Genomic DNA, 26194 nt, shown 5'->3' with positions numbered 1-26194 from the left:
ACTCAACATCATCACTCAAAGACAACGAGACAGTGGTTTGATTTTTTTAAGCATTGTTCATTGTTTTCTCTCTCTCTCTCTTTCTCCGACATTCAAACCCGGCATTGCCACTTCACTGGGTGAGATAAAGAACCACGTACCAGGTGACGCAGACGGCAACACCGTACAAAGCTAGGCTAGAACGTGCTGAGAAAATCTTCCCTGAGAAATTACCGTAATGTCGAAGCGTTGACCCAAGTCCATTAGCCGACATGTTGCTCCGAAAGGAAAAAGATGCAAAAGCTTCAAGAGACTATTTTCCCCCCAGGCTGTACAAAGAAAAAACATGACTCCAATTTGGAAAACATCAAAGTAACTTACCAATTTGGTAAACAATGTTTCCAATTTGGAATTTAAGAAATAGCTTTTCTTGCTGGACTAAGCTGAGAGGGTGCAGCTTCTGTGAATACAGTTTTTGCTTTGTCGTCATAAACCCTAGACCAGACAGGAGTTATATCTCAAAAGACGCCTTGTGATGATTAAACTTCATGTGATGCTGTACACTGAACATACTTTCATATAGAGGAAAGCACTTAGATTTGTGAGTCGTGGAAAGATGCAGCAAAAGTGTGACCCCCCCCCCCCCCCCTCTCCCTATCAATAATCTCTGTGCTGAGAGAGCAGAGCAGAGGCTTCTGGCTAGCAGTAAGGTTCATCTGCATCTGCGAACTGGATGGGCTGAGATTCACAGTCCACATCGAAGGGTTTCTCCTTGGATGGGATCTGACCGTTGCCGCACTCCGGCTCGGTCTCATACCCGGTGTCGCGGAGCGCCCGGAGGTTTTGAGTGGTTTGGCTGCCGTTCTGCGTCGGTTGCTCCGTCATGTTAATTTTGTCGGTCGCAGATGATTCCATCAGACCCGCCTCGCAGGCCCGATACTCGGGCTGATGGGCGCTCTTGTGAGTGCCCAGCAGGGCGGCTCGCAGCCGCAGGCAGGGCGCCGGAAGATACTGCATGTAGCAGTTGTACGCCAGCGCGGCCAGAAAGAGGAGGAAAAACAGGAGGAAGAGGAAGAGGAGGGCGGTGCTGTTGTTGCGCTGCAAATACTCAGCCGCTGGGTCCCGGCTGTCTGGGCGCGGAGCGCTGGAGCTCAGGGGAAGATGCTGCTTTGGCTGGAACTTCATTGTGCTGCTGGGCGGCAGGGTTAGTGATGAGTCAGTTTGGGGTGGGGAGGTGAGGTGGACTGTGAAGCTGGGAGGAGCAAGGGCCGACGTTAGTAGGGCTCTCTCTGTCTTACCATTACCTTCGGCGGCGTGTGAGCTCGACGTCTCCTGGCTGCCGAGGGTGGTGGCAACGTGGCCTGCCTGGTGTGGAGCTCTGGGCGGGAGATCCAGAGTCAGGACGTACCCGGCCAGGAGGCGGCTGAAGTTCTTCCCGGCAGCCGGGGCCCATTCCACTGACCAGCACTCGTAGCGACCTTGATCCTCTGGAGCCACGCTGTAAATCAGAAGGTTGTTCTCGCCTATGAGGTGGAAGCGAGAGGCCTCGGTGAGGGCAGAGCCGTTGGATTTCCACATCACCTGGGCTAGGTTGGAGTGTCCCAGGCACGGCAGCTCAGCAGAGCTGCCTGGTTTCACTGTCACACGTCGGTAGTCCTTCAGAGACAGACTTGATGCTGAGAGGCAAAACAAATGTGCAAATGTGTGTTTAATGTGCAATAGAGGACAATCACACAACGTGGCTTATATTTAGGACGTTCAGAATTGTGATATTTGATTTCCAATCGGTATCCAGTGTTTTTTACTCTCACTGTCCATGTTATAAAGCCGTTTGTTAGGCCGTATGTGAGCATGTTGCACCCTACCTGACGGACACTTGTCTGCGTCACCGTTCAGGCTCTGGATTAGCTTCCTGAAAAAACAAACAAGCGTTATTTTCATCGCCATCTAAAATACTCTGAACTCTGAAATGAAGAAATATTTAGACTGAGACAGTAAAGCAGGTCAAACTGGATGGAGTATCGGTTAAGATGTCTCTCGTTGGTGGTTTTGCTTTCGTTATACAATGTTGTAGTGCGTGAGTGGAGTACCGGTATGTGGAGAATAAAAAGGATTACCTGAGCCTTTGGCTGGGAGCATCAAAGATATTGACACAGGCAGCAGTGTGAGGGTCCCAGGCACAGTAGGGGTCTCGGGCCAGGACGCAGTTATCGCAGGACAGATACCGGCCACAGAAGGCTGTGGGGGACTGGACCACACCGGAGTCTGAACCAGCGTACAGGGAGCGTGTCTGTGGAAGCACAAGGTTGTTCACATACGTAGATATGCCAAAGAAAGAGTGCACAACAAAAGAAATACGCTTATAGATTTCAAAAGGTCACAAATATGAACCCGAAACTACACAAAAGTCTACAAATCACTTAAAGAAATCTATAACAGCAAAGTGGCTGCTTGCAAAGGTTTTCGTGTACCACCACATAACGACACGCTGCCCGTCAGCGCTCTGCGTTTCTGTTGAGCTCAAAACACATTTTCTAATTCTTGTGCCGCAGCGGTCTCTTTGTACGGTTCGTCACTGACCTCCGAGGACAGCAGCAGGTTCTTGATGGACTCAGAGTTCTTCAGGAGCTGGATCTCCTCCACAATGTGCACTTCTCCTTCATACACCACTGACTTGTGCAGGACTCCCTTATCTAAAGATGAGAATGGTAAAAGGCAAATCATTCAGCCGAGGCAGGAGCCAGAAATGAGCCTCTTTAAAACAAACTATTAGAATACAGGATGTAGTGAATGAGTCAGCTAACTGGTATCAGCTATATTCAGACTGGTCAGTTTCCTTCCCTTGTTTGTTTTACCATACTATTCTCCAGCTATGCTCAGCTGTTATTGGTGTCGTAAACACAACTAGTACTTCAGGTGTCGCGCTGAAGGCAGCCTGTTGCAATTGTGTTTAAATGTAATACTCTGTGTTTGAATATTTACAATATTCTTACATATTGTCTATTTCTCAGAGTCAGGGTCTAATAAACTTGAAAAGCACAGCCTCATTCATAAGAGTTTTTAAATTCAAATGTGTATAAATAACTGATGTGTTCTTACCTGTTCCAGTGAAGATGACGTCATAAATGTTCCTATCGAGCGCGCGCACCCTCTCCACAACAATCTGAGTGTAGTTGACGTCTTTGGTGATGAGGCGAGGCCCGTTGCCGATGGGTAGGACGGGGTCCTCCAGCAGGGGGTGGTCCTTCACAAACTGGAGGGTCTTGTCTGGCAGGTGGAGGGAGCTGCTGACGTTCTGCCGTCGCATCAGGTTGTTAATACACTGGTGGAGGAAAAAACGCAGACAGGAGACATTAAATGATTTATTCTTGTAAAGTAAATTCACATCCGTCTGTCTACTAAAAAAGATATTTTTTTCCCCCGTTCATTTTCTTTTACATCTGTATTCTAAATACTTAGTAAAGCATTTCCTGGCCCTGGACTTCATAAAATTTGCACAAGCATTCACACCAAACTGAGCTCAGTCTTAACTATTGGAGCGGTGTGAAAGGTACTTACTGCTCCAGGACGTGGAGAAGGAGTGATGCCGTTGTACCGGACCCACTTGGTGTGGGACTGCTCCACTGTGGCCTTCTGCATGTACTTGCCCTTGGAGAAGACTTCTTCCACAGCTGTCATGTTGTAAGCGCACACTGCTGACAAGCCCACGTTACCCCTGGGGCACAGGGATGATGATGGAGTCGGGAGAGAAGTGGGGGGGGAAGGGAAAATAAGTGAATTTAAGGACCCGCCTGATATTGAAACATTGTCCTTTTCTGACCCCAACTCAAGATCTTCAAAGCACTGACCACTGGGAGGTGAAGACCCCGTAGATGACGGTGTCTCTCCAGTCTGCCCCCTTCAGGATGAAGACATCATGTACTACGTTGAAAACAAAGTTGAGCTCAGGCATGGAGCACACCAGCTTGGCTTTCAGGAAGGACGTCCATTTCTTCTGCAGGGTGCGCTGCCCCCCGAGGTCACCCTGTGGGAGAGACGTGTATCAGTGTGTGGGGAGAGGCAGAGGAAAGAGACTGAGGGGAAAGGGAATGAGAAGGAGGGATGAAGAATGGCAGGCGTAAGATTGGCTTCATTTCCACTGGGAATGGGGGGGGAGAGGACATGCCCCTATTACTTTTCAAAATTGTATTTTTGGTTACGCCACCTCCAGATATTATCATTCGTGAAAAGCATTAAGTTCTAGGAGTGCTTGGCAGACATATTTTGTCCAGCCAATGTTGTTTTTCGGGTAATATCTATGTTTATGGTTAATATTTAGCAAAACAGGTTTACAAAATATTTATCCCATTTAAATTATATAAAAAAAATGTTTTAACCAATTCTATCATTTGATAAATACATGTATTGTTCTTTACGTCATTGTGCCCCTCCAGTGGTGATGTATGTGCATGACCTAATACATACCGTACTAACTGACTAACTTGATTTGTACCATGATATGAGCTCAGGTGAGAGATTCAAGATAATGGAAAGAAGGCTGTACAAGAAGAACGAGATGCAAACACAGACAGCAGGTGGATACGGGCTGAAGAGGGATGCCGCCGGTATGTGCAGATGGTACCTGACGTGTACTGACCTTACAGACGCGCGCCACCCTGGGGATGAGCAGCTTGCCAAAGAATTCGTACTCCACCGACACCTCGGTGAAGAAGTAGTAGATTTTATCGTCCTCGCCGTCTACTTTGTTTCCCCCGTCACTGATCACGTCGGCAAAAACGAAACTGGGCTCTGCAAGGAAAGCAGAGAGAGGTATCAGTAAAAGGGAATGTAGGAAGGACAATAAATATGTATCCGTCACACTGAAATAACAGCTGTACACTACTTAATCTGACACACCTTATTTTTCATGAGCTATTAAATCCAATGACTGGAGGTCCAAAGGTTGAAAGATATTAAGTTTATAAGCTTAAATTATTGATATGAACGAAAGTTAAACTGGAGAATTTGACTCCTGAAACCGATGCGTCGCGACGATGAGGGAAAGTCCACTTGCGGCTGTACAGTGTTGTTACAGAGTGGAGTATATTTTACTTCATGAACAATTTAATTTTGGCCTGATATCAAGTTTCTCACAGAATTCACATTAATAAGCGGCAGCTGAAACAACCTGATGCTGGCAACGATTTTGTCATTTCAATTGGTATTATGAACAGCAGAGATACCGATCCATCTCTTCCTTCTCTCTCATCCATTGCTTTATTGACATTAACTCAAGATGTTCACTCATCACATATTGCCCCTACTCACCATTGAGCCATGATGTGGAGTACTCCGTCCTCAGCAGGGACTGGGATGGAGAGTATCTGGAAATAATCGGTTCACTGCCTAAGAAGTTATAAGACGTCCCTGAATACAGTTCTCCATCTGAGAGAAAAGCAGAGAATAACACAAAAACAGCAATTTATTTTCCAAGCAAAATAACAGATTATTGGGGATTATTGTGCTTTTTATAGCAGGGCTGACAACCAACAGAGCTCTTTGTGAAATGACATAAAACTGGGCCCCAACTCACCAACCATGACGGTAGTAAAGCTTTGCGACGGGTCAAAGGAGCACTTTCCCCGGCCATCTTCAGGCCGACCGTCCAGCGAAAAGTCAGCGAGGTTCTGAAAGAGGAGCTCACGGTCAAATTTGAGTTGTCGGCTGCGGGGGATGATTGGAGAGCCCCGGCACATGTTTATTATTGCAGTGTGGTGTTTCCAGTTAAGGAGGGATCGAGCATTGACCTACCAAGTAGTCACACTGAGGTTGGAATGCGTGCGTGCCGCAGACATACAGCCGCTCATCGTCTACGACTTGGAGCACTCTGATGTAGTTCAGACAATCTCTCTGGAAGGCAATCGATGAGCGAATTAGAACACACTTGTTTATTGTATTGACACGACAGAGAGTGATTCTGACAACATATCGGTTAAGAAAAAACAACACCAACAATAAATTATAATTATTATTGAACGAACCTCTTTTGATTTTCCTTTTTGCGTGCACATCACCATGGGGTTTTCCGCAACTGTCCATTGAACCTTAAAATGATCATTTTTTAAAGAAAATCATTACTCAAATTGAACATGTTTTTTCCTTCCTGTTAGAAATCTCATTTGTATTTTTGGTACCTTGTTGTTTTTGACCGTCACATTCTTCTTGCTCAGCTCAAAGATGGCCTCCCTGGCTCCCACATACAGCGCGTCTCTTTTCTCACTCAGCAACAACGTGGAGTAGTTGAAGATCTCAGGCTCCGAAAACTCCATCAGATCTAAATCTGAGCACAGAACCATTGGATCACATTGCTTTACCGTCCCCAAAAAGTCTTTCTTATTAACAGTTGTATTCAGTAGTATTGAGAATTCGAGTTCAAGTTACACCTTAAGTTCATCAGGAGTAAACGGGTAAATTTCAACAGTTCAACAGAAGGTAACAGATGTAATCTGAGATAAAGATAGTTTCATTAGTGTCGAGGCTGTGAACCCTCACACTGAGATGTTTGCCTCTCTTAGAGTGCATCTCTCGTGGAGCGCTTGTGTCTGGCTGGCTCTGGCTGTGCAAGTGGGTTCGGGTTGTAGGTGCCTGGACGTAAACACCACAACGATGAAAGCAAATAGCCTCACTGACTGACTGACTGAAACACCGACTGTGCCACAGTGAGCAGAGAAACTTTGTTAAAGGGTGAGCCGGACGCTCTAACTTGAGAGCTGTGGTGAGTCTGAGGTTTGTCTGAGATACAGTTAAGAAAACAGGTGTCCCCTGACTATACGGTGAACCTTGAGTGGAAAGAGTTTTCATAAATCACAAAGACCTGTCCATCTGTGTGGTGTGAAGGCTCGGCTCTCCACGCACTGCTAGTGGAGCAACTGAAGTTCATGTTAGCGTCTCTTGTTTCTTGTTTTAACATTGTGTAAGCTCATAAATACCAACTCAGTCCAACAAGTACGACCTCCCAGATTGAGTGCCCGTAGACTCTGTGACTCAAGCAAGCTTTCAATTTAAATCAGCACAGAGGTTTCAAGAGAACATTTACCAGAAGTGATTTACATTTACTGTAAAGAGGACATTATGTTATTTACTATTATTAGCAAATGTTTGGTATTTGTACCTAAAGAACGATTAGTTATCCAAACTGCAACCATTATTTCTTTCAATTGCGTAACACCTTATGTTTAATTACTCGGAAATATTACATTTAGATTATTTTATTTATATAATGGCATCAAATCTCACCTTGGTGTCTCCAGGAGGTTCGAGGCACAGCGTGCGGTCCGTGGGTGGAGACCTCCAGGAGCAGCCCCAGAAACACTCCCAGTACGCCAAATCCCATATTGGACTCCGATAACTTCGGAACGGTGAAGTTTCCTCTGCAAGACAAAAAGTAAAAGCAATACACTAAAACCTTGTGCTCAAAAATGTATATTCTACAGGGATGTAGAAATGACTGGGCTCCTCACAGGCTGATATCTTATCATGCAGCACACGCACACGCTAAAAAGGGGGAAGGCTTCAAATCCACTTCCCTCAGACTGAAAGCTGGCGGGACTGATTCATCCTCTTTGTGTCGCTTAGTAGGTTAGTAAAGCCAACACACGCATTTGAATAAAATCAACGGAAGAAGATGTTTTGGACAGAAACTACACAATATATTTAAAAAAAAAACACTCCTACAATAAAAGCATGTGTGAAATTTATGTTTTTACGTTTCAAGTATTCTTTTACATAAATGACAGTTAATTAAATATCTTTGGGTTTTGGACTGCAACATTGTGATGGCCATTTTTCACAAACAAAACATTGATATTTTAAATACTAATTGATGAATCAATTAATTGAGATAATAATCTGCAGATCAATCAACAATGACTAATAATTGATAGCAGCTTAGGAATGTTATGAAATGTCAAAAAACCTAGTGTGCCTTTTTATTTTTCATGTGCTTTATTCATTTGGGTTGTTAAACAAATGGTGTACACAGCAGTCAGCTGCAAACGTCACCTAATAATCAGGAACTAATGCTAATCATGTCCGTTCTCTCTTTCACACCACAAAAAAAGGAAGTTCATAAACAACTCTGACAATTGCAATTTTGATACTTTCCTGTCAGTGGAAATCTTAAAGCTTTTTAGCGAATGACTGGTTGCGTTTTGGATCTCGGAAACATTTCAGAAATGCAAAACAACAAAGCAGGTAGACGGATGGATGAGAAGCTCCATCAGAGAGGGGGCAGTGAGGAGGAAAGAGAGGGAGGGCTGCAGCACGTGATGAGGTCCTGAACTAACACTTACAGCGGCATTAAACTCTATTAACAGTGCCGTTTATGTTGAGCGTGTTAGGACTACTGTATGACACGTCAGTTGATGTCGGCATGTGCGTTAAGCAACAACTTAACACCTTAAGGCTTAAGAAAATCCCCCCTTTTATAAAACGTATTATACTCCGCCGCACTATTGTTTAAGCACAGTAAGAGGTGTATCCGTTTGCCTCGGGTGATGATGACGACAATGGGGATGACGACAACATTCCTGGCATCTATCGGCTCTTATCAGATGCAGGTGTCGTTTTCCATTTATCCAATTTGTGCAGCTGTGTGATCCTTCTGTCTTTTAACAGCTCCGTCCCGGTGCAGCCACTCACGATGCGCCTGATAAGGACTCCATTAGGCTGCTCTGTGCCTTTTCTAGAAGTCCATCATTAATCCAGCCCCACCTCAGGAGGTCCATGCTTCATATATTCAATAAAACCTAAAAAAAACATCACTGCAGATTCTTCTAGTAAAATCAATAAAGTATTCCTAAACGCTGAGAAGTGATATAATAAATAGTTAACGGTACTTTTGGTCACAAATGGCCTCAATAAATCTCGACATTGCATAAAATAAAAAACAATGTCACAGTTCAATATAGGACAGGTACAAGGATTTATCTTGAAATGCTGTGCATTTTATTTTGGATCTCAAATATAGAAGATTCAGTTATTATTATAACTAATAACATTTTTGTTTTTGTCTAAAATGGTGATATATCCTCTGGTTGACCAAACCGCATTTCAAGTGGCCTGTTTTAGGTCAGCAGAAAAGCTGGGGGTGGGCGGAGCTCATGCTTTAAAGCTTAAGTTAAATATTAAAATAAATCTCTAAATCTGTTCTCAATCCTGCTTGTAATACATGCAAGGTTGGCCAAATGTACTGCGAGGCAGGGCACGGGCAAAATAATCTTAAAGGTCAATTTTCATGACGGTCAAGCAAATTCATTTCGACACGGACGGAAGAGTGATTACTCTCGTCAATATTATCCACACTGAAATGTTATTAACTCAGAAAAGTGATTAACTGACATAATTCAATTGTAAGATTCAAGTGCTTCCCGTCTCCTGATCCAATCACGCGAGTGTGGGGCGTGTCGGCAACAGCCACAGCTTTGTACCCTGACTTTTCTCCCGTTTAACGCAGATGAAGTTGGCTTTTACGTTAATGGGGAGGACGCTGAAGGCCAATGTTGTTGTTGTAATAGACAGAAGGCAGCTGGCTCTGGCTGGCGATAGCACGCAGTCCTCTTGAGGAAGTAAAGCGATCTGGCACAAAGCAGGTCATTCTGGTTTTGCTAAAGTATCCGCAGCACACCTCCGCAAAATGGGTGGGCCGGTCACATGGGGATAAAAGGTTATCGGATGTCTTGTAAGACGAGGACTGAGATAACAAAACTTTTCTCTCACAGGCTCATGTCTCAGTAATATGGATCGAATTCGCATTCAAGCTACTGAAAAGAATGGTGTCGACTTAAAAGTTGGCTGAAAGAAGGCGTAGTGAATGAAAACGAGGGGAATGTAAAGCGTTTTTTACTGCTTCATTAGGTAATTTGTCCTCATTTTAAATGTACCAACTGAAATGAGAGAACAGATAATTCGACAATAGGACAAATAAATCATTGTCAACAACATTTTAACTGACCTAGTAGCACCAATGTGGCTCATCACGCTCAAATATAGGTTAGTCATCAATTACACAGCCGAGAGGGCGATATATCATGTGGCGATCAATGGGGGTCACCACAGCGAGAGAAAAGGGAGAGAACGATAATTGATTATTGATGTGGTTGTAAATAAGAATAAATTACCCCAGAGCTATGACCCTCATAACACTGGGATTGTTTTGGGTTTTTTTTTGTGAGGGTTTCCACCGACTAAATCTGGCAAAGGTGGAATTCCATCCCGGCTTCAGCCCGAGCCATGGACTCCAATCTGCTAAAGAGGGGGTCAAACACACAAGGACCTATTGTTTGCTGAAGATGAGGGTAGCCTCCACTCCAATCCACTCCAACCCCCTCCATCACATCCACATCATCACTGCAGAGTCGGCAACAATGAACAGAGAGACAGAGAGGGAGAGAGAAAGGAGGGAGGACGAAGTACAGAAGAAAGGCATCACTTCTCCCTCTCATCCTCTTCTTTTACAGTCTTGCCAATCTAAATGCCAACACGGCTTAAGCCCTGAGCCAAGCCAGTGTTTTCAAAAGGTCGCACAAGCCCATGAGATGTGGAAGCATCCCGTAAAGATGAAGGAAGGGAGTGACGTAGCCACAGTGTGAACGGATGAGATAACAATTCTGAATCCATGGATAAAAAAAAAAAAAAATCCCAGACAAACAAAAATTCATCTCTCTTCTCAGCCTCTAGTTTTTGGCTTGTTTTCCTCGAACACGCTGCGTAAATAAAAGCCTCAAACTGGACTCGTCCCTCCGTGTGTGCACTCCTGACGCCCTCCATCAATCTCACCACTCTGAACCCCGTTGGGGGCAAACTTAAAAAAAGCTTTGAGAGTCAGTGTTACAGTAGCAGAAAGAGCAAGCTGGCAGCTACCCGATGCTGCTGGGAGATTTAGAGGAGTGGCCACGCTGGCCAGGGACATTTAAGACTGTTACCATGCTGGCAGGTCTTTTGAGCCCTTTGTGTTCCCTGCTCAGCTCCTTTGGCTGAGCGGGGAGGTTGACACCTGCTTTGGGGCCTTGGGGTTCCCAGCACTGTGCTGTTAAACGGGGCATAGACATTGGCAGGCTGCCCACTGAGGACAGAGGACACAGAGTGTGTGTGTGTGTGTGTGGTGGTGGGGGTCTGCCTATCTGTTCACAAGACCTGTGAATGTGTTAGTGAGAGGAACCTAAACGCTGGAAAGGGATTTCATGTCTTTATGCACCACAATAAAATCAACAGGAGTGTGCCAACCGATTCATTATGATTGAAGCCGGTCACGATAATAAATCAATGCATAACCAGATTTAACCTCTGCGTGGGGGGGTGGGGGGGGGATTGATTAACGTTTTTCCCCTTCAGCACACACTGTTAGCTAATCCAGCACAACCAAACGGACTGCTGCATTACCAAGGCAGGCCACCAGACCTACACTCTTCACTAATTTCTGTATGAAAATAAAATAGCATTTTTTTTAAAGGAATAAAAAAGTCTGTGTGCAGTTTCTACTCGAGGCAGAGCAGTGAGCTTGTGAAGGACAACAAGATAAGAGGTACAGAGTGGCTTCTTCATGGCCTTCTTTGTTTAAAGAGCAACAGGTGTACAAGACGTATCTTTAATAACAGAAAAGAAAAACCCACTTCCCTCTGCTGGGTGCAGATAAGTCACATTTAGATGCAGCACGAACATTCAACAGCCTACAGCGAGAACTACGGCAAAGACAGAACACGGAACTATCAAGGAGGAAGAAAAGCTGACAGTTTACATTTCCCCTCCGAGTCCATTACCGTCAACGGGGAAGCACTGGTGGGAAACAAGCAACTCGACTTTCTGGAAAGTTCTGAAAATGTAGAACAACAATCAGTACAAGTTGTTAGCACTCACTTCTAGAAAGTGGTCGGTAGAAGCAGTTACAGCAGCGCTGGTTGCTCTACTCCTGTTTGTTCCATTTCCTTTTACATTCCCACCTGATGTCATTGATAGCAGAGCATCATAGGATGTCACAAAGACATTGACAAAGATATTGAATTAAATGGAGATAATCATGTCCTTGCCGATCCGTAGCTAAACCGTAGACAACGTAGTGCACGGATGTGCGCTTTCTAACAAATGTAACTATATTCTGCTTTTCAGCATTGCACTAAAGCCATCTCCACTTCTCACACAACCCTCGCTCACTAACACAGTGAATGAAACGACGTAGAAACAGTGACGGCGCGGAATAACCTCATATTCAGTCATGAAGTACTGCGGACCTTCCCACCGAATATAATTGAAGCTTGATACGGCCTTTATTTATGCATTTAGTGTTGCAGTGGTGCCAACAATGGGAGAAATCTGACAGTGAATCAAAACCGGCTGCGTCGACGGACTGGCGTCATTCAAATGAATGGAGGGTTGAAGTCCTTTGTTGGTGGTCATCAGTTTAAAATACTAAAAAGAGAAATGGCGAGGGAAATAGTTAAAGTGGACAGAAGCTGTATCAACTAAACCATCCTTGTCTGAATTCCCTGATGAAATGTGACTTGCACCACATCGCGGCTCCACCACTTAGCATCTCATTTCCAAAGCAGGGAGAGCCGAAAAAGAAGCTCCGCATCCTGTGCGCAGAGAGTATGGTGAGGATGCAGAGTGTGATGGAGGGTGATGTGAAGGAGTCGGACATTCAGCGCCTGCCAACAGCTCCAACCCCTCGCTGGCTCCATTTTCCATGTACTCATCGTCGGGCATCAATGCACAGAGATGCTCTTCTTCCTTTTTGCCACAGCGAGCCAAGAGGCTGCGACTCATTTTGTTTTCTCCGTCTGCTGCTATAATGCTGATGTGCCGAGCGACTCGCAAACAAACTGTGTAATGGGAAATGTGCTTGAAGTAGTTCGTTTCGTGGAAAGAATGTCTCTTTTGGCAGTTCAATATGACATTAAAAGTTGCTGCTTTGCACTTCCATGTTAAGTCTAGAGCTGTTGTCAACTCAGCACCAAGAAGGAGGAATTAATCTTTTCTACAGCTGCTTCTTAGACAGTAGCCCAACCAATAAATATCAATGAGGGTAGACATTGATATTTGCATCCATGACATTTAGGTAAATGATTGGAGTATGGACTGTCAGTAATCGTATGCCTCGTCTTTCTTTAGTACACACACATATGAAGATGTATTTCAGTGTCTCAAAGCGTTCGTGCTTCACTCTCCAACAGCACTGAGACCTGCTCTTATATTCTCCGGGGGGGTTTGTGGGTTATTTGGAGCCGGGCCTGGATGAGAAAGTGAGTGAGCAGAAGAGCCTTCACTTGAAATAAAATACTGAAGCCGCAGAGGATGACACACTGATGGAGACAGATGTCCGCTCCAATGTCATTTGCAGATTAATGGAGTTTGGCTGTAGATGTGGCAGAGACTGGCACAAGCTCATAATGACAACTGCGGGCATCAAATCCCTCTTATAAGACCAGACAGGGTCCGAGAGCCCATCTTAAAATACTGCCAGCTGCATCAGAGTTTAGGGTTTCCCCACAGACTGATGAAATGTTTTTGACTTCTCCAGTAATGAAAGTCGTGGCTTTGTAGTCTCTCAGTATGGGCTGAGCTACTGGTATTACAAATCCAGCTGACTGTTACAAGTCCATCTCATAACCAAGATCAGGTTTTGTGCAGCATCTTATTGCACTCCTATGTCATTGTCGACGGTTAAAAAAGGATCAAAATGAATAAAGCATTCTTCTTCCTTGTTAAATCTTGGGGCCTACATCACCCACAATGCAACTCACGCACCGACAGTTACGCTAGTAGCAGCTAATGAAGCTGCTAGTCTCAAGCAGTGATGTGTAAATGTGTGGAGGTCCCCTTACTTTTAATCATTTTCTTAATTTCACCAATTGTCTGGATAAATCAACACCCAACTGTTCAACCTGCAGCTGAGGTCCTCGTCCAAACAATGTGGAATTGACTGAAGAGAGACATCAGCCTTCGGTTGCGAAGTGCAAAGCCAGCGTGTCGAAGCCACATCATGTTAACGTAGAGCCATCTGAAAGCCGGGGAATAGCTGAGTGACCCGCACTGCACAGCTGACTGTTGCTCGTACAAGAGACCATCATCTGAAAACTGCAGCAGCTGACGCAGCAGCAACGTACGTTATCCGCGGCGAGCTCGCCGGATGACAGATGGGAGGCAACGTTCTTAAAAGGCCAGATCAAGGATTAACAGCATTATTCATTCATTGACGTCCACATTTAAGGCTGAATGATGACAAGGAGCACACGATGCTCATTTCTGGGGCAGGCTGGATGCAGAAAACCACTTCTGGTTGTGTTGCAATGAAGTAGTAGGAGTTAGAATGTACCATTAATGAAAACCCAAATGTCTAAACTGAGGAAAAGAGCTTGTGTGAAGGCAACACTATACGGGGGATGAAAACCCTCCTATATAATTACTAGTTGTTGGGCCCTTGCTGAGCTAGCATGTCAACCTAAAGTGGCCACAGCAAAGGCAAATGAGGGGTCAGGTCCAGTAAAGAGTATATTTAGTCGGCCGATGGCAAGCTTTTTAAAAACAACACGCCCTTTCCCCGAGCCACGTGGTTCTGGAAGATCTGAAAAACTTCCCTATAAAACATACAGGCGAGTGAAGTGAGCTAACTAGAGGAACACGGGTTGCTGTGTGGTGTTCCCCATCCGAGTACCCAGTGTGCCTCTGCAGTCCAACATGAAAACATAATCACCAGACACTTTTTTCTTTTAATTACAAGGAGAAAACAGTGGAGGAGGTTTTACTATTGACATCTGCATTGGCACAAAATAAATGAAAGTTTTGAGGATCACCTAGAAAAGAGAAGCTGATGCATTTACACATCTGGAAATTGCCTTTATGTCCTCATCCTGAAAAGTACAGTTTTCAGACACTTTCCTAAAGCCAATTAATGCATTACTCCTGTAGAAAACAGCCCTTTTCCACTGTCAATATAAGAATAATGTTTGTTGTGCAAAATGCCAATATTACCAATAATGCACACATTGCCGTAAATGGAGAAAAAAAAATACATTTCTTCCAAAACTAAGCTGTAGGAAAACCTTTTTGTCACCCGTCTTGTGGTACATACTGGTGCAGTATGTAGCTTGGGGTCACATGGAAGCCACAGCTTTCAGTAAAGTCATACAACTTTCACTTGATGTAGTTTCCTTGAGGAGACTGTGATGCCAGCGCGGCCTTGGGGCGTATAATGTGGGACTATTTTAGGAAGCTGCGAAAGCCCAGCTGAAGGTCTTGTGGTCCCCAGCTGAAGGCCTTGCGGTCACAAGTTGGTGAATGGTAGTCACATTGGTGGTATTTTTTATTTTTTTTGAACAGCAATAATAACTAAGGGCAGGTGACTTCAGCTCCCAGAGTGAAATAAAACTCGAGGTCTGGGCTATGAATCGACTGATGTGGAATATAATTATCTGAATACGATTGCCTTTAGCTACATTGCAAACATTTTCCAGATTTTTTTGGTGCACTGGAGAAAGAATACGATGAGATAAATGACGAAACAAAAACAGTCTTATAAATGACAGTTACTAGGCTTTCCCACCAGGCACAGGGCATTTGAAGGGGCTGTAAACATCAGTGTAAAAAACAAACTGCTATATTTTCCTCCTCTTCTTTCTGCCTGTAAGGAGGACCCCTTTCTCTTCTGCTTTTCTCTCAGCAGGCACCGATTTCATGGTGGTAATTTTGGCCCGGCAGAGACAAAAACCTCCTTTGGAGCGCTGTGTGAAAACTCATCCCATCACCCACAGGCTGCCACAGCGCTAACAGTGTGTCCTCCTGAACTTGGCATACCAGGAGATAAAACACAAATTTCACCGTTTCCTTCGCAGCACAGGGAACGCATGAACAACACAAAGCCAGGCTTGAAAATTCAAAACACTTGTCACGCTGTTTTTCTCGTGATCTGGCGGGCAGATTTCGGGCACACTTCCGTCCTCGTCGGGAATTAAAATAATTGCAGGCATTTAGGAAAATGAGGTCGCTTAAAATTCAAGCAGCTGAATAAGCAAAATATCTTGAACGAATATAAATAAATCATAGAAGCAATATAAGAAAATAATGCAGCACTGAAAGTATTGGTGCCTTGAAGACAAGTGTTGGTGAGTTAAGTTAACGTTTCTCTAATATATATATATATATATATATATATATATATATATATATATATATATATATATATATATATATATATATATATATATATATATATATATATATATATATATATATATATATATATATATATATATATATATATATATATATATATATATATATATAGGAATCTTGGCTCCATAAATCACTCTTGAACGAGGCTTTTTGCAACATAATCAATTACCCCACATAACACAGCAAGCTTAAGATATCCTCCTTGGTATTGGAAGTAACGTAACATCAGAAATCATAACATTAGACAACTTTTTAATCCATTACTTTCACTATGCGTTTGTTTTTAAACTACCCTACAAGCCCCCTTCACACAGCTTCAGCATTTGTAGAAAGCTTGACAGGCCAGACGTGCCTAGTTACGGTTACCAAGCTATGATTGGACGATCACTGTTTGGGGGGGGGGGGGGGGTTTAGCAAACAGTCAAATGCAGAGCAAAGCTGGTTGTACAACGGGCCACTGGAAGCAGGCAGCTGCGTGTATGTGCACCATGAACATCATAGATAGACACAACATAGAACACCGGTTTGCAGATAAAAACAAGAGAATCACAACTTAAAGGAGAAAAACAAATCACATGACGAGGGCAAATAACAAAATGATTGGTGAAAAAGGAAAAAGTATCATTGGAAGGGTTGTTTTATTTTCACACAAGCACCAAAGCCAAGCGGAATCAAATCAAAGGTGGATTGCCCAGGTGTGGTCATACAGGGGGAATTAAAATAAAGGGAGCAAAGCCCTGAGGTAGGCACAGGGGGAGGGGGGGTTGGAGAAGCATGCAGCATTCGTGTTGAAGCATGCTGACCCGTGAGAGGCTCAGTGTCGGTCTGCACAGCACAAAAAGGAGGGGGGGGAGGGAGAGGAGTAGAGTTTCTGACCTGTGGCTCCTTACAAGATGAGACGCTCTTCCTCTGGAGAGAATTATAAAATCCTCAAGCTAGGGAGGGGGGGAGAAGACAGAAAGATCAGACAAGATAGTTGTGTAGAGTGTGTGCCTACAAGAGGGAGGAAGCATTTTGTGTGTGTGTGTGCATATGTGGTTAGTTGTCTAGACCGTGGTTAGACAGATATGATGAACATACAAAATAAAATTGACATGAAATAGACCTTTTATGCGGTGGTGAAGGTTATCACCCATTTGTCCACACACACACACACACACACACACACGCACACGCGAAGGCCAAAACAATTACATAGTGACTCAAATATCCACAGCCTGTGATATCATATCTGTCCGTCATGTCGGTCAGGGTACTGCGCTAAATTTTTTTACAACCAAGGACAAATAAATGTTGAGCAGCCAAATGACAAACATTATCTTGTGCTAATACCATCAGGGGAACCTGAGGCTTGTGACCGCTACATTCATTTCCTCTCGCACTTTTTTGGTTTTCCACTGCTGAAGACTGGCTGTTTGCTGCGAACTTCACACCATTTTTCGGTCCGTCTGGGATTTATAACCAGATGTAAATAGACTGAACCCGCCCCCCCCCCTCCCTCCTCCTCCCCCTCCCTTCAACACTGTTGAATCTGCTCTATGCGGGCTAATCCCATGAGAGGTCAACCACGGCCAAGCCTTAAACCGGCACGACTTTTACTCCAAGAGAAAGTTGCGCGATTTATAAGATTATCAATTTGATAGTGGAATGCAGAGAATCGCTGCATTATGCATTGGCTGATATTTTAAAGTTATTTTAGTTTAACTTGTATACATTGTGAGCTTCAACTGTTTTCATACAGTTCTCTTTTCCCATTGCAGATGGGATCCAACCACTTGTCAGTAAAACCACTCTTTAATCCCCTAAAACCTTACTTTAAAAAAAAGTCTGAGGATTGCGTTATTATTTCCTCGATTTAATCGGTTTGTGTAGAAAAAAAAAACAGCCCAAAACTCAAAGATATTCAGTTTACTATCATGTATGACAAATAAACCCTTAATACCAACTTTAATATGTTGGTGTTGCAAAATGAAATGTGACTGAGCGTCTGACACTATGATCACTAGAACAACACGACTACATAATAAAAACATCCTTCGGTATCATCGATTTAAAAGTCTAACACTCAAAAAAACCAGCTGATCTGCTAAGATTTAGAAGAGAGGTCTCAGGGCCTTTAGAATGTTGTACAGCATCAGCACTGGAGTTGTGCATCACTAATGAATCAAGACGAGAACAAAGACTTGAGGGAATAATCTGCATCAGCAGTAACAGAACAGTCAGCTGGAAAATTCTTTTGTTTATTTTATTTTTTTTCAGTGCATGAAAACAAGATTTCAGAAGTGAAAAGGGAAGGAAAGCAGAAATCTTCCTATTGCCATCGTGACAGATGGTCGGACCTCCATTCACAACACTTTCCAGTCTGTTCCCTTAGACTGCTTCCCTGAGCAAAATGAAAACCTTTACAACGAGGCTGAATACATTCTCCCTGCACAAGTAGACAAGCTTTATTCCCACAGTCCACTACAATCCAACTGTGCTCGAGTGGAAAACATGGGCTCGCATGTTTGCTTTGCCTCGACTTAGTTTCTGGTACTTTAACTGGGACGAATTATCTCTACATCCTAAAAAAAATAAAAAAACTCCTTTAAATGTATCCTTTAAATAAATAAATAAAGAGGAACAAAATTCAGTAATAAATAACCCAAAGTAACAAACTGTAGCTGTCACAATGGATGTCGTTGGCAAAGCAGCGAATACTGTCCGGGAACAAGGAGACAAATCTTCCACACAATTGAATTCAGGTCACCCAAATCAACCCAAATATGCAGATTCATTAGCATTTGCCCGGTGGGGTAAGCTACTGTAATGCAGACCCCCCACCACCCCGGCTCTACTGTATAAAAGAATAATCAGATTATGTTAAGCAGAGATGATGCACACCAGACTACAAGCACGGGCAGTTAACTCACAAATGATCAAATCCAGACAAGACCTCTGACCACAGTATCCTGTAATGAGTTGGATGCGGTGGGGAATATTTATCCGTATTAGAATTGCTTATTACATTTCTGTCATCAAATATAGATTTTAGCTGACAGCAATTAATAGCATATTACTTCAGATCAGTTTGGTTATCAGTTTCCCAAAGCCAAAGAGGATGCTTATTCCTGGAGATCAAGGTCAAGAGCCATGCTTTATAGTTGCAGTGCAAACCATCTTCCTCCAGACTCTCCCCATTCTCCCATCACTTCCTCAGACAAAGAAAAAAAAAAAACATGTATGCAAGCAAGCACCAATACACGACGGAGCGAGTCCCTGCCTCTCGCCCTCCTCCAACAGCGTCAATGGACCACTGGGAGAAGATGACAGTTGCGCAAGATTGATGAGCTGTAGGCCAAAGGGTGCATCCCCCTCGACATCCTTAGGAAGCACTTTGACTCGGCTTCTCTCGGCTCCCACAAAACCCCGTGACAGCTGATACAGACTTCTACAATGCACCCACGGATCCCAATGACACCGGTGACACCACGCCTTCACATGTCTCAATTCAGGACGTCCCGAGTGGGTGCCGAGCCCGGTTGCAAACCCTGCCTCGCCCCCCCCCCCCCCCCCAAAAACCACGCCCTTGGTGACACAGCAGTCTGGAGAGGGCACGGAGAGGAAGTGGAGATGTCATGAGTCTGGATTTTTTTTAATTGATGAGTGGACTTGAATGTGGACCAGGCAAAGCTGGCCTTTTGAAGACTCTTCAAGCCAGAATGAATTTATTAATAGGCGCTACTTCAGTAACCCAGCCTATGGTAAACATACTGACAGGATGGGCTATTGAGCTTGCTCCAGGGTGACACCTGATTATTCCCCCGAGCTGATAAAAAGATCCCAGCTCCAGCTTTCAGAAGCGTCTCATGACCAGCACAACTCAAGTTCTCTGAGCGGTACCCTTTGCGAATTTATTTCATGTATTTGAACCACATTCAATGACAGTGCTAACATGCCGATGTTTTGTAGAATGTTTACCATGTTGATCATCTTAGTTTAGCGTGTCAGCATGCTAACCTTCGCGTATTAGCACTAAAATTAAAGTACCAAATTTCATGGCAATCCATCCAATTGTTTTACAGACGGTTCACTCAAAACCACAAATGTCAACGACATAGTGGCGCGAGAGGAAAAGTCAGGGGGATCACCAACGTAAGTAGATTTGTCCTCGAAAGGACCATGAACGTCTGTCCCACATTTTGTGGCAATCCATGTCATTGTTATTGAGATATTTCAGTCTGGACCAAAAGCGGTGGACAAACCTAGAAAATCCCTAAAAATCAACACGGAGTAACCGGTGCATGGTGAGGCAGTTCAGAGCAAAGACCATTACAAATAAAACAACTTTTGCATCCAGGTGCTTGGTGGAAAGTATGAAAAATGTAATAATCTCCAAACATTCAATCAAACATGTACTCCTAACTAATCCTTCAGTCTTCAAATGGCTGTTTACCCCCAAGGGTGCGACTTCTGACCAAACACCAGGTTTATAACTAGACTACATGCTGCAGCTTTGTGTAAGTGACATTTCAAAGCTCTTAACTGCTTTCTCGTGGTGCTTTTGGATTCTTGCTCCCCTGAGACCGACATGAATACACACACGTGGGACATTGACTGACACAGATACACAAAGCAAACAGCAACAGACTGGGAAAAGGCCTCTCATCTCTATCAGCGTGGTCATTTAAAAGCCCCCCACCACACACACACACACACACACACACACACACTCATCTGTGCAGCCATCCTTACTGTCCGTCTATAAACATCCCAAGTCTCTGACAGGGCTGTCAGCGTACACCACCACAGGTGGGGGAGGGAAGGAAAATGAGAGGGACAGAGGGACAGAGAGAGAAAACAGGGTTTGCTATGAGAGAGGATATTCAAGCGTGAAAATTCATACAGTGGTTGAGGACAAAGAGAAGAACGAGGAGAAGTGAGTAGGAGGAGGATTCTCCAAATGGAAAACAAGAATGGAATCGTTGCATAAAGACACACGAGAATGGCTCGAGGGCTAAAGGAACGTAGTTTTCCTCTTGCTTCTGTTTTTCCCTAAAGAACTTAGCTACAGTCCACGTGTAGAAATGTCTTTTAGACAAAAGTGGCAGACTTTCATACGACTACATTCTCACTGTGCATTTGGTCATCTTCTTTCATACATGATGCCATACAGAAGCAAGAAAACAGAACAACTGGGGGAAATGCCAGTTCATTAAAATCCTGGATGGAGGGTGCACGGACTCTCGCACATGTGCACACACATACACACACGCACAAAAAGCAGTGTGTTGAAGAGGATTAACGCAGGCTTGAATTTCAACAGAATGAATCCCCATCTACAAGCACTACGGAGAAAATCTGGCTTTAGAAACTTTTCCTCATCCCAGAGCATCCTGGTACCAAAGGAGGCTGAACTTAAAAAATGTGCTGTAATTGAAACATGTTCATTTTTGAGAATGAGAGAGCATATTTGCAGCTCCAGAATCAAAAGCAACATCTGCATCATGGACAACACAGACGCAAATCTTAATACTACGAAACGAATGTGAAGGCTGTGCACAATCACGGACATCTTTGAATGCAAAGTATTCCGCTTGTTCGAGATGTGTCTGCAGGCTAGTGTGTATCTGGGAATGCTGATTGGAATGCATACATCTGCAGGAATGTCCACTGATATCCCGCTATGTGTAAATGTTTGTTCATGAGTGAGCTAGAGAAAAAAAGGGAGGCATCTGTGTGTGTGTGTGTGTGTGTGTGTGTGTGTGTTAGAGAGAAAATAAATAGCTGTCTTCTTCTGCCTTTGTATGAATCTTAAGTAGTCCCATGTTGAGGGAGGCTTTGTTCGCCATCACCGTCGGGGGGCACGTCCTCCAACTTTTCCCCTCACTTCCTTTTGGCGTAACATTTATCATTCTTTCTCGACGAACAATCATCCTACAACATGGCCTCGCATCGAGCACACAGACTGCCACCCCCTTTCTGGTTGCTCAGATACCTTTCATCCAGCGGGACAGCTTGTCAACAACATCATCACTTACTTTGAAACTCCCAAAGTAACTTCACTTCACTTCGGTCCGGCAGAGGCTTATTAAAAAAATACTGCTGCATCCTGCTTTCAAAATAAAGCTTCCAAGAACATGTGTTTTTTTTTGTTTGCCTTTTATGTTGCATCCAAAACACTTCCAAGCCTAGACTTCTGGTTCGGCAAAAAGGCATCCTTAAAAAAAAATAATAATAAAATAAAGTGGTACAACCTTCTAATTTGCAAGAGAAATTCCCCTCTGAGCAAATATAGCATTATCCGGCTCAACAAAAAGATGCACAATATTTTATACCGACATTATATTGTGCTGGTGTTAGCCAGGGGAACTACCCTGAGGCCTGTTTCATAAAAAGACTGAGTGAGTCACCAGACCTCCCCCCCTTCTCTCGCTCTCTGTCAAAAGGGTAAACAGGTGCATTAGTAATAAGTGGAGAGATGCTGGAGGTTGACTATGCATTTACATAAACCTCCTCTGCCTCTCGGCAAAGTCCTGCAAAAGCATACATTATCACCATTATTCATCAAAGTGTCTGCAAACAACCCGTTTCTTCTGTTTCGTTACAGGTCAAACTATGATTTTCAAACTGCCCCGTCCATATTCTGGAACTCAGGCACATAATAGGCCTGGCCTTGTTTGCTGCCTATCCCTTTCAGCTGACCGGTCTGCACCACTTATTCCGCTTATTATGAACGCCGACAGCAGATTATTTTTGCTTACTGCGCCCCAAATTCTCCGTCCTCCAAGTTAGATCAAATCCAAACAAACGCCGAACCGAGAGACAAAGGCGAACTTTAACAAAAGAGACAAAAAGAGATAGGGAGCGTAGAGAACGAGTCCAAATGAAAAGGGGCGAGAAAGAACCACGAAAAAAAGAGAGAAAAAAGAAGGTGAAGAATACAGAGAAGGAGCAAAGGAAGAGGCACCACGACAAAGGCTCAAAACCCTTTAAATGACGATACCAGCACAGTGAGCAAGAATGCAAATCAGCCCTGATGCAAATGTCGTACGTCTTCAGAGGCAAAACAGACTGTCTTTATACCCCCCCCCCCCCCCCCCCCCAACACTACACACTTCTCTCTGTGCTACCAGAACCCCCATCCTCCTCCACCGCTGTACAAAACACACTCTCACAGAACACTTCCAGGAGACAATCGTGTGCAGAGCGAGAGAAGTGTGTTCACAAGAGACAACATCATCTTCTTACTTCACACCACACAAAAGGGCCACAGAGGGAGCACAGTGGGCTCTTTGCACAAACGCAACACAAACACACCTTTGAATTAAAAAATAAGATAAACCACCTACTTGTCTGTCATGGCGTCGGCTGGCGAATACTGATTCATTAATACTCCTTTTCACTTTCCTTCACACAGTGGGAAATGGTTCGAGGGAGAGGACAGGAGCAAAATGTCACAACACCAGTCTGCAAGAGAAGAGGGAGAGCAACGAAAGAGTCAAATCACTCACTCAAACCTACAGTAGACACGTTATATCCTGAACTAATGGAACATGACTTGAGTTTCATTATCCATTCATTGTTTTTTTCCATAAAATGTCAGCAAATAGTGAAAAATGCTCCTCACAGCATAAGGTGATGGATTTAAAACAGCTTGTTTTATTCAACCAACAGCCTAAAACCCAAAGAGATTCAGTTAAAACGTTAAAATGCTAAAGATTCTACTTATTATAATAGTTGTGGATGATCCTGTAATTATGGTTAAAAACACATAATTAGAGTGCAACATAATTTGCCCCATATTAGTAGAAGTTATTTATGCACATGATTTTACTATTTTGTATGTAGGTCAAGTTCCTAGATGATTCAACGCTCTCCGATGAGAAACAAACACTTAAAAAACAAGTAAATCACCTCTGATGTGATGGTTACCGCACGTCTGTGACAACCAGAAGAGGACAAAAGAAATCCCCCGAGCCGGCCATCGTCCAGGCCGGGGCTGCAGCTAACTTTGCAGACACGCTTCACTTGCTCACAATTAGCCCGGCGAGTCCGGGTCTCTTCAACTTTCTAGGGGAGGGGGGTACCGTCACCATAGTTACCGAGGCAGCCGACCAGCCAGCTAGCATAAGTAGAGAGCACCGAGGAACCCTTCTGGGCGGAGAGCGAACAGTACGAATCCGATCGCACATGAAGAATGTGTTGTGGGACTTGAGGAGCAACGGTGACAGTTTTCATCATCCAGCATCAAAGCTTGCATAATCCATAAATCATCACTGATAAAAGAGGGTGTGACAAATGCCATGACTTTAAAAACTAAATCGGTAAAACACACCTCTGCTAATGATGCCCATTTGGGAATGCACATAAATGAGCAGCTGTTTACTGCCGGCATTCTGGCTGACGAGCAGCCTCCAAACCCCCCCGGCATTAGCTCTTCAGCTTATCTGCCTTTAAAAGATTACGATAGCGGCACTATTAGATTCATAGATTAGATCCGGTTATGTGTCAACGCAACTGGCATAACACAGATTGCGACGTGACAGAGTGGGATTTAGGCTCCATAAGCAGATAAAGGTTCGATACCAATTCACAGACAGTCGAGTACACGTAATAGACCCTGGAGCAGAAAAGGAAAGCTTTTAAATGGTGTTTTACCTCCGAAATATGTCTCTTTCAGTTAATAATCCAACACTGATTAACCAAAGACGACTTAACGGTTTTATGGCTGTCAGCTACGACTGCAGGGAGACAGAAGCGTGAGGGTAAACCCCACCCAATCCCATCAGACAGACAGCCAGCGACCTCAGAGCCAGCCAGCGGCAGTCCCGTCTAATGCGAGGATCTTCGCTCAAGAGGCTGTTGTGCCTCCCTTTCAACTTTTCCATCCTCCATCACCCCTGAACTCTGTTTTCTAATGCTCTTACCTGTCAAGTCTGTGTCTCTCTTATTTTTACTGTCTAATGGCAGCTCAATTAACCTATCTCCATGTGTCTTTCTTCGGTGCAGAAACGGGCATTAGCTGTATACACCCAAGTAATCTCGGGTGATCGATTAAGTTCCATTTCCTCTGGGCTCCTCGGGCCACTGTGTGCTTATGGGAAACATTTTCAGAAGCGCAAAGACGCCAACATCGCAGTTACCTTCGGAGGAATTTGGATATTTTGGGTCAAATCTCAATGAATTGGGGTGATAGCATGTTTTTAAATTATTTTCCGAGTTATAAAAAGAGGCTCCATCAGAAGGTTATGGATAAAATGCCACAGCATTTCTCTCAAGAAGCACAAAAAAAAAAAATCAATTTCCAAATGACATTTTTCTTCACATTACAGAATTGTTGAAATATGCAGGAGTCCGTGCTTTTGCACAGTGTGGCAATCTGCCCAAGAATGAGAGCTTTGTATGAAAAATGTCCCATGCTCGCCCGTGCATGCTGTTGTGACGATGTATGCAGTGTTTTCCTGCAAAGCCAGGAGTTCCTTAACCAAAAGCCCACAATCAAACTCCTGCCTTCTCACGCAAACAATGATGCAGTGCCTGGATACGCTGAACAATACAGAACAGTCAGACCGTGCTGCAAGAAATCTGCAGCTGGTGGTTTAACGAAAGGTCAAGTGAACGGGCGGAATGGTTTCTACCGGTGCACGGCTGAGATAGCGATGCACTGGAGCCAGAAGAACAGCGCTCTTTGAAGTGGAGCGATAGCACTTGAAAGCTAGCTTTGATGTACCCGAGCCCAACACTCACAAACAAGTAAATCTTTTTCCAAGCGATGCGATGCCCAGTGAAAGACTTAGAGATAGGAAAATGTCAAATGCCAAAGCTGTGGGAGACGATGCCACTCCTTCCCCTCTGGAGGGAGATTTATAAATCCTGACAACAGCCAGCCAGTGGAAGACAAACTGTTTCCACATCTAAAGCTGGGCAGACACTTGTACGTTATGTTAACTTACTGTACACATTTTCATCAGCCTTTGTGCACAGACAGAACCTGCGACTGTTACGCTCACACTGTACGGATCAATCGAGC

General features: G+C 44.0%; 1 protein-coding gene across 4 annotated transcripts in view; it reads right to left on the bottom strand.

Moving 5' to 3' along the window:
- Window positions 1-662: 662 nt before the first annotated feature.
- sema4d (sema domain, immunoglobulin domain (Ig), transmembrane domain (TM) and short cytoplasmic domain, (semaphorin) 4D) overlaps window positions 663-26194 on the bottom strand; it is a 31096-nt gene continuing 5564 nt past the window's right edge. For 2 of the 4 annotated variants that reach the window (XM_076087379.1, XM_076087385.1), the window contains exons 2-17: window positions 23514-23631; window positions 17059-17117; window positions 7255-7388; window positions 6153-6298; window positions 6000-6062; window positions 5770-5868; window positions 5552-5645; window positions 5287-5403; window positions 4616-4767; window positions 3828-4003; window positions 3538-3694; window positions 3079-3301; window positions 2560-2672; window positions 2097-2269; window positions 1845-1891; window positions 663-1655 (exon numbers count right to left, since the gene is read on the bottom strand). In XM_076087379.1, coding sequence (XP_075943494.1) covers window positions 679-1655; window positions 1845-1891; window positions 2097-2269; window positions 2560-2672; window positions 3079-3301; window positions 3538-3694; window positions 3828-4003; window positions 4616-4767; window positions 5287-5403; window positions 5552-5645; window positions 5770-5868; window positions 6000-6062; window positions 6153-6298; window positions 7255-7351 — 2634 coding nt within the window. In that variant the 5' untranslated portion in view covers window positions 7352-7388; window positions 17059-17117; window positions 23514-23631 and the 3' untranslated portion in view covers window positions 663-678. The remainder of the gene's footprint in view (window positions 1656-1844; window positions 1892-2096; window positions 2270-2559; window positions 2673-3078; window positions 3302-3537; window positions 3695-3827; window positions 4004-4615; window positions 4768-5286; window positions 5404-5551; window positions 5646-5769; window positions 5869-5999; window positions 6063-6152; window positions 6299-7254; window positions 7389-17058; window positions 17118-23513; window positions 23632-26194) is intronic. The other 2 variants (XM_076087362.1, XM_076087371.1) reach the window with 1 other exon arrangement.

Source organism: Anarhichas minor, unplaced genomic scaffold (genome assembly GCF_050575085.1).
Source record: "Anarhichas minor isolate MPS153535 unplaced genomic scaffold, ASM5057508v1 ptg000002l, whole genome shotgun sequence".
Lineage (NCBI taxonomy): Eukaryota > Metazoa > Chordata > Actinopteri > Perciformes > Anarhichadidae > Anarhichas > Anarhichas minor.
The sequence above is the reverse complement of the archived record's forward strand: the minus strand, read 5'-3'. Positions and strand labels throughout refer to the sequence as shown.